Raw genomic sequence first — 9,531 nt, 5'->3', positions numbered from 1 at the left:
CTAGAGTAAAGGGTCTATGTTCATATGGATCTGGTCTCTGTTTCGCCTGCTGCCGTTGGAGCTGAGGTACAGCTCCTCCCTGCTGCAACACAGGAAGTGTCGGGACAGGATCTTTCGGAAGGTGTTCCTGAAGTCCTGGATGCGGTACGCATATATGATCGGGTTGACGGCCGAGTTGGCGTGGGACAACATGATGGCCACGTACATGACGAAGGGCGGGTTGTGCAGCTCGTAGAACAGAGTCAGGCAGTTGAGGATGTGCACGGGCAGCCAGCACAGGGCGAACAGGCCCACGATGATGGACAGAGACTTGGCGGCGCGGATCTCGCGCTGCAGCAGACTGTGGTGGTGGTTCTCCCCGTTGCCCACGCACTTGAGCTCGATCTGCCGGAGCTGTGTGCGGGCCACGGTGAAGATCTTGACGTAGATCCCCAGCATGATGAACAGCGGGGGGAGGACGCAGCCGAAAAAGTTGAAGTAGACCATGTAGTGCATGTCTACCACGCTCTCGAACTGGCAGAACAGTTCACAGCTCCTCAGGAGGTCTCGTCCGCCGTCCAGCCAGTCAACAGGGGCGGGAGTGGTGGCGTTCTCCGGGACAGAGCTGCTGTTCTCTGGGCGGCACGACAACTTCTTCAAGTTCCATCCCAGGAACGGGATGAGGCCGATGACAAAGGACAGGATCCATAAGATGGAGATGATCCTCCTGGCCCTCTTACCCGTCACCAGCTCTTTGTACCTGGACAGGAGGAGGGCACGGGGGGGAGGAGGGAGACGGGTTACTTAGATCGACAGTGTTGCCTCAGTTAATGACTTGTTGTGGTCCTCTATTAGATATCATGAGAACTATAACATTCTATACATCCATTCAAAAACAAAAGAATAGGATTTAAATACCGATAATAGAAAGGCAGAACAACTGAAAGAGAGGTGGCAGGACATGCTGACATGCTGTCCCAACATTTGGGGCAACTGAGGAACGCATAACAGCCTCATCTCGGTCTCTGGTGTTGAGAACGGAAAGCATAATGTCACCAGGACGCTCCTGTCTGTGTACACAGTCTTCCCACATCCTGTTCCCAGGAAGCCTGCCAAGCAGTCACCAGGTATCCTATCTGGAGATTTATCATAACTCCTATCTCATAACTCATAACTATCCTATCATATCCTCCTCCCCCGTAGCCACGTCGATCGACCAATGAAAAAAATCTGGATCCCCACAACAGAGAATTTCCCGGGAGAAATCAGGCTAAAAATAAGCTTATTTTGCTGATTAACTACACGTATTTAACTATCGTAAAACAGTTCGAAAAAATAACGAGTGGGTAGTTCAAAACATCAAGTTGCGTCTGATGACAAAAAAAGGAAATCAGATGTTTTGCTCAGAACAACTTTGAACGCTGATTTGAAGCCTTTGCCGTTTGCGAGTCCTTTGCAACTCGACCATCATGACACATATCTGCTTTGCCTGTCATTTTAGACATTAAACGTGATTTAAAAATGCTCACTGTGTTACATTTGAATGTGATATGCAGTGGCCAATCTGTACACCAACATTGTACAACCACGTTACCGTTACCAGCTACATTTTCTACCAATATGATTAGAATGAGATTCAGACACACTCAGGGTCCTTGTCCTTGGACCTTAGGTGGGAGGGTTTGGGTGTGCCGCTGGCCTCAAGTGCACTTCAAACATTTTTTAAATGGTCTTAAATGGTTTCTCTCCCACTGTTTGTGACAGCTAGAGGAAACCAGGTAATAATAATAATAATAATAATAATAACTTTTTATTTGTATAGCACTTTTCCTGCAAACGTTGCAGCTCAAAGTGCTCCAATCATTATAATCATCATTGAATGATTTAGTCATTTAAAGGCAATATTAAAAAGATGGGTTTTTAGTCTTGACGTGAACTTGACGTGAATATCAGATGACTCTGATATTGCACAAATGACTACTATTGTGACTTCATATCAAATATTGAATAACATTATATGATGTTACGTCAATTCTCTGACTGTTTCAGTGCATTCCACTAATCACAACGCAGATTGACCAGTGAACACAAAGGTTATTTCAAAACTCAAAGTGTGAGTTGTGTGGTATCTGTTCTGTTGACAGGTCGTGACGTTAGAATTATAAGGTTCTATCTCCATTTATGGTCAACATTTTTACATAATCTGATCCATTAGGTGTTTATTAATTCCTGTGTGGTGTTATTTTTAAAATGTTGAAATGTTTGAGTTTGAGTAATTCATAAAATACAAAGGTTCCATCTCACAAAACATAATGGAATGTAAAAACTTTGACACTCAATATCTCTGAACTGCCCTAAACGGAGATAGAACCGTATCATTCTAAGCTCACGAGGTGTCTCCTGATTGGCTCTCTGACTCTCCACGGTGCTTGTGGCAGTGACATGCTCTCAGACGAGCTGTACTTGTGGTTGCCTTATGACTGAGATGCTGCCTCAAGGTTTTTTTTAGTTCCTGCCTCTGTTTATTTTTGAGCTACTGTGTGGTGATGAGTCGTAGACGCCACTGGCGATGCAGATGGACACTAACACACTTTGACATAACAACATGAGATTATAGTGGCTAAATCATGACCACGTCAGGACTCTCGATTTCACTGTCTAATAATATCTGATATAGAACTAACTAACAATGACTAGCAGCCTTGTTGACATATTGACTGGTAGTGTGTGTGTTTGCATTTGGGGAAGAAACTAACAAAGAGGAAAGGAACATGGGTATTTTCCCTACTCAAAGTCACACAACAGCTGCTTTTTCACGTGGTCGATTTGCCAGTGAAATGACTGAGGTAGCAGATCTGAGCAGTAGATTATTTGACTAATAAAGCCCCTCAGAGGTCAGTCTAACATGCAGTCTGGGACTGTTATGATGCAGCAGTTAATTATTCATCATTGGTCCCTGAGTCTGGCTACTCTGACTCTCACCCCCAGAGAGAAGGAGGTGACCTAGAGAGGCAGCAGTTACCCACAGAGGCATGGTAAATGGTAAATGGTAAATGGACTGCACTTATAAAGTGCCTTTTTTGCTGCTCCAAAGCGCTTTACAACAGTCTCTCATTCACCCATTCACACACACATTCACACACCAAGAATGCAAGGCGCTGGCTCGCTCACTGGGAGCAATTTTGGGGTTCAGTGTCTTGCCCAAGGACACTTCGACATGTGGCCAGCCGGGGCTCGAACCGCCGATCTGCCAACCTTGTGATCATTAGACAGCAGCTCTACCTCCTGCGCCACAGCCACATCAGTTATCCACAGCCAGACTGAGGGACCAGAGGGGACGGGCCACAAGGCTAGTGGGCTCATGCATCTCTGTATCGCTGTCCTCTTCATCCTTGAGTCTAACCTGTCAGTCAAGACAAGAGATGTTTGCTTTCCAGCTGACTAGTATCTGGGGTGGCTAGTTCTCCCTCTCTCTCTCTCTCTCTCTCTCTCTCTCTCTCTCTCTCTCTCTCTCTCTCTCTCTCTCTCTCTCTCTCTCTCTCTCTCTCTGTCTCTCTCTCTCTGTCTGTCTCTCTCTCTCTCTCTGTCTCTCTCTTTCTCTGTCTCTGTCTCTCTCTCCCTCTCTCTCTCTCTCTCTCTCTCTCTCTCTCTGTCTGTCTCTCTGATGGAGGTGGTGGTCTCTCTACAGGGCCAGTGAACGGGCGACTGAGTGAATTAGTTCTGGCATGACGACAGCACGCTGGCATCTCTCTCTCTCTTTTCTTCTTTTTCACTCCCCACACATCCCTTCTCTAACCCCACTGTTCCTGTGCTTCCGCCTGGGGGCCGCAGGTCTCTGCCAGGCAGCCCAGTGTAAATAACGGCCATATTATCCCCAGTAATGCAGTTAGCGCCTTCGGAAAGTATTCAGACCCCTTCACTTTTTCCACATTTTGTTGTGTTATAGACTCAATTGAAAATGGATTAAATTAAAAATAATTTGCCATCAATCCACACACAATACCCTACACAATACCCTAATACTTTTTTTTTTTTACAAAATGCATTTAAATTGAAATACAGAAATACCTCATGTACATAAGTATTCAATCAGAACCTTTGCTATGACACTCTATGTCACGTCTTAAAATGAGCTAAAATGCAAAAAGTAATCAACACATCATTCAATAAGTTTAATTGAGTCCATCTTAATGTATAAGGATAATAGTTCATGTAATTTTTTTGCATGTTTGTTTTGTCATTCTGGCAAATTCTTTTTTTCATTTAATCCATTTTAAAAACAAAATGTGGAAAAAGTGAAGGGGTCTGAATACATAACAATGGCACTGTATGTCCACAGATTAGCCTCACACCCAGGGGAGCAGGTGTTTTTGACTGGTAACCCCATGTGATTTATACTATGATATGATTTGCAAGTATACAAATACCCTGCCCTAGCGATTCCTAAAATATCTGGTCAAGAGAAAAATAAATCCTGTTACCAAATTGACCATCTGTTTTTGTGCTCTGAAACACCCAAAAACCAAAATGAGGAACTTCACTGAGGTAGCCACTCCTCAGTGTTTGAGGTTCAATAGCGGTAGGATATTACGATGTTACAGTGTGGTAGGATATTACAACACACTTAAATTGGCAATCCCATCCTTCTGACACAACGCCAGAAGTGCTCTTTAGTCACAGCAGCCAGCAGCTCTCTCTGGCCGTGGAGGAAAAACCTGGGGCCTGAGAAACTAAACGAACGTCGGAGGGGAAGAATGCTTTTGGTTTGTTACGTCTTGGAAACAGGGAAACACAGATGTTATTTGATCCTCCCTTTAGATTAGACTCAAGTGTGAAGAACAGAAAAAGCTTCAAGGCCTGGTGGGAACAGGAGAGCATGGAGCCAGGGCAGGGCTCCTCCATCTGGGTCTGCTCTGCTCTTCACCATCCAGCTGTGAAAACACTCTGATCTGAGAGGAACCACAGTCCCAAACGTATACGGACCAAGTGAATACACACACACACACACACACACATACACATACACAAACACACTCTCCCTCTCTCTCTCTCTCTCTCTCTCTCTCTCTCTCTCTCTCTCTCTCTCTCTCTCTCCACCCCTCTCTCTCTCTCTCTCTCTCTCTCTCTCCACCCCTCTCTCTCTCTCTCTCTCTCCCCCCCTCTCCCCCCCCCCCCCCGCCCCCTCTCTCTCTCTCTCTCCCCCTTCTCTCTCTCTCTCTCTTTCTCTCAAAAATGGCCAGAGGAGTAACATGAATCATGATCTTAACACACACTGTTCCCATTACACACGTGTGATGCGAGGCAGCAGAGGCCGGGATCAGGAGCACGTCATCAAAATGTAGTTCGGTTACTACAAGGAATGTTCTTGTGAGAATGTAATGCAAAGTGCTGGCATTGAGAAGCAACATTTCAGATCACAGTGAGACTATAGTGGAGAGATGTCTCTCTATTCACACTCTCTAGAGAGGGTTTAAGTCTGAAATCTGCAGCGTCTTGGCAAGCGAAACTAGAACGCGTCTAACTCTAGTGGGAACCATAAGCTTCCTGGTAATCATAAGGAATGCTGCCTGCTCCTCCTCCTGCTCCACTATCATTTACAGGCCAGTTCTATGTCATACAACCATCCCCAGCTGGTTCTGCTGTTGGGGTTCAAAGCAGCGTCCTTCCTCCTCAGGCTATCTCCTATCCTCTGTTATTACTGACGGCTGGAGGGGGGCAGCTGGCAGACTCTCTGCCACACACCATATCAGTTAAGGTAAATTACACTGAAATTGTTCATATTTGAAATGTAATATGGATAAAACACCAGTAGGACCACTTAACATGACGATGAGTAGACAGAGTTTACAGTGTATTTAGTTCTGACCAAGTCATTTGATTGGACGAGGCATTCCATGAGTGCTGATATACAGTATAACAGCACTGGGACTTTTAACTATAATGCATCACTCCCAAATGACCGTTAATATAAAGTAGCGAGCCTGCAGATGTTTGTGTTCAGGTTACTAGGCAACAGACCAGTTGCGGGAACTATTTTTTGTTGACGGAGCCAAAATAAATGATTAAATCAAACAAATCATAAATTATTGTCACTTATTACTGTTAACTAATAAATTGCGCTGTAGAACTGCTGTATAAAAGCAATATCACACTCGAGGTCTGCGGCCTCACAGCCGTGCTGATATTCAGTATAACACACTCCCTCTCGTGTGATATAAATGAAAGATCAAGCCAATAAAGTGGAGTGTGGGCCTATCTATCCTGGGTCAGTCTCAGCACAGTGCAGGGAGACTTAGGGCCTGTTATTTATAGGCTTTTGGTACCGTTTGGTACTCAGGAACGTGGTGAACTCAACTCCGACATCAATGCTATCAACCTCTCCCCCTCCCCTCCCCATGTGTCCCCAGCACTACCTCAATCAGGCCCCTATTTACCTTTTGCTTCTTTTTATTATTACTACTCGATCTTTTCAGTTTGTAAAGCGTCTTTGAGTGTCTAGAAAAGCGCTATATAAGTCTAATGTATTATTATTATTATTATTATTATTATTAAGTGCATTTGAAGTGGGAACAACTCTTTAACCAATGAGATTTAGTTTGCAATCCATAAAATCCATAACATTAACAAACTACTAACATACAGTACACCTACACACCTGATTGTAACAAATTCAATATGTTCAAAGTGTACAGAGAGATGTAGGCTACAGGTATCTTACTGGTCCGAGTTTCCCACTTGGAACTCTGACTGGGATCGTTGTTCTAGTGGTGATTTCCCTCTGTGACTCCTACCTCTGAGGTTCATCTGTGACTCCTACCTCTGAGGTTCTGTGACTCCTACCTCTGAGGTTCCCTCTGTGACTCCTACCTCTGAGGTTCATCTGTGACTCCTACCTCTGAGGTTCTGTGACTCCTACCTCTGAGGTTCCCTCTGTGACTCCTACCTCTGAGGTTCATCTGTGACTCCTACCTCTGAGGTTCTGTGACTCCTACCTCTGAGGTTCATCTGTGACTCCTACCTCTGAGGTTCCTCTGTGACTCCTACCTCTGAGGTTCTGTGACTCCTACCTCTGAGGTTCATCTGTGACTCCTACCTCTGAGGTTCCTCTGTGACTCCTACCTCTGAGGTTCATCTGTGACTCCTACCTCTGAGGTTCCTCTGTGACTCCTACCTCTGAGGTTCATCTGTGACTCCTACCTCTGAGGTTCATCTGTGACTCCTACCTCTGAGGTTCCTCTGTGACTCCTACCTCTGAGGTTCTGTGACTCCTACCTCTGAGGTTCCTCTGTGACTCCTACCTCTGAGGTTCCTCTGTGACTCCTACCTCTGAGGTTCTGTGACTCCTACCTCTGAGGTTCTGTGACTCCTACCTCTGAGGTTCCCTCTGTGACTCCTACCTCTGAGGTTCTGTGACTCCTACCTCTGAGGTTCATCTGTGACTCCTACCTCTGAGGTTCATCTGTGACTCCTACCTCTGAGGTTCATCTGTGACTCCTACCTCTGAGGTTCCTCTGTGACTCCTACCTCTGAGGTTCCCTCTGTGACTCCTACCTCTGAGGTTCCTCTGTGACTCCTACCTCTGAGGTTCCTCTGTGACTCCTACCTCTGAGGTTCATCTGTGACTCCTACCTCTGAGGTTCATCTGTGACTCCTACCTCTGAGGTTCCTCTGTGACTCCTACCTCTGAGGTTCCTCTGTGACTCCTACCTCTGAGGTTCCTCTGTGACTCCTACCTCTGAGGTTCATCTGTGACTCCTACCTCTGAGGTTCATCTGTGACTCCTACCTCTGAGGTTCATCTGTGACTCCTACCTCTGAGGTTCCTCTGTGACTCCTACCTCTGAGGTTCCTCTGTGACTCCTACCTCTGAGGTTCCTCTGTGACTCCTACCTCTGAGGTTCCGACAGCAGCCAAACGCACCATCACTCTTGGGTGAACCACGGTCATCGGCTTAACGCACTTAATCAACTACCCATGCAAGCGAACTAGGCATTTATCCATGATATCACCTGTAACGTATTGTTTCTCCAAAGATAGAACATTAAATCATGGGAAATGAGCTCATAGCCTAATTACCCATATGCTGATCAATCATATGTTGTCTATCACATTGGTCCACATCACATTTAATAGACACTAATTAATTAAAACTAATTCTGCTGCAGACAGTGACTCCTCGATGGAGGAAAAACATTATTTAGACAATTATCTAGATGTCGGAGATTGTCCGAATATTTGCTGTCACAAATATTGTAAAATTAAGATAATGAATGTAGTAAATTGAATTAAGTAAATTAAGACAAAATATAAAGTACTCACCTAAGTGGGATTTTGACAGCCACATATCGATCAATTGCAACGGCTAGAAGGCTAAAAATTGAGCTTTGAGTCAGTATCAAAACAAAACAAGCAAGAAAAAGACATCCATAGAATTCCAAAGGGATACCAATACTTATGGTTATGGCAAAGGGGATGCCAAGGCAACCCACCAAAATATCTGCCACAGCCAAAGACACCAAAAAGTAGTTCGTAGCGTTTTTCAAGTTGGTGTTGATCGCGACCGCCCAGCACACCAACACGTTGCCGGATATCGACAAGACAGCAATGATCAATTCAATGACTATGTAGAACGTATACATCTTACAATTATTATTATTATTACATCTCAGCAGGAATGTTATGTTACACGATCACGTCGGTCGTCGGAAATAAATGTAGGCTATGATGAGGGACACTGGTCTAGTGGGTCCAAAAGCGTAATAAAGTATGTTTGCAATAATCCAAGAATATTCCCAATGTGTGATTTGCGAAAACAGCCATCTGTGAAAAGAAAAAAAAAAGATATATTTTTTCCAGAAACAAAAAGAAACAGTTCATGCAGTAAAATGCATAGAGTTCATAAACAGAGATAGCCTACTTATAAACAAACTAAGTATAGGCTATATCTCTGTCATTAACTAAACCAGCTGTTACATTCCTACATGTTATCTTATCAATTCAAAACATGGGAACTGCTATCTGTAAATAAGTAGGCTACTATTATTAAACATTTGAGTTGCTCACCTCTCTTGAACTGTGCATTATTTGCCGGCTCTTTTACTTCAACGACATTAGTTGTGCGCCCCGCAGATCCATGCATCTGCTCCGACCGTCGAGCGACTCTCACCAGCCTGGTTCAGATTCAACGCATGCTGCTTTTGGGGTTTGGCTTTTGGGTTTTGCAAGTTATGAAAAAAAAGCAAAGTCCCTCGCCCCGCCTCACCCAGCGGTGTCTGCCGACGCACTGAGACGCTCCTAACCGCGGCTTTCTAATGAAGCTCAGACGCGCGTCATCATTTGTAAACATTTGATTTTCTTATGGATTAAAATGGGTCCTGAGAAAATATTGACATGCTTTCAGGTTGATGTAGTTGTGTATGTGCAGGGAATCCATCACAGTCATCAACACCTATTTCCAGCTATTTCTTCAAAGAGGATTTTGGTTTCCCCCACATGATCAATGACAGGTATGTGTTCAGTGTATCGACAGTGAGGATTATGTGCAGGGGATGGT

At 44.6% G+C, this 9,531-nt stretch overlaps 1 protein-coding gene across 1 annotated transcript; it reads right to left on the bottom strand.

Moving 5' to 3' along the window:
- On the bottom strand, positions 1-8,617 carry adora2b (adenosine A2b receptor; the record flags this gene model as incomplete). Its single annotated transcript, XM_080549811.1, has 2 exons — positions 1-739; positions 8,298-8,617. 2 exons carry the CDS (start codon positions 8,615-8,617, stop codon positions 1-3), a joined length of 1,059 nt encoding a protein of 352 aa, XP_080405937.1.
- Between the last annotated feature and the right edge of the window lie 914 nt (positions 8,618-9,531).

This window comes from Nansenia antarctica (assembly GCF_963989245.1).
Source record: "Nansenia antarctica genome assembly, chromosome: 20".
In the NCBI taxonomy this organism is placed as follows: Eukaryota; Metazoa; Chordata; class Actinopteri; order Argentiniformes; family Microstomatidae; genus Nansenia; species Nansenia antarctica.
This window is presented reverse-complemented; position numbering and strand designations above follow the sequence as displayed.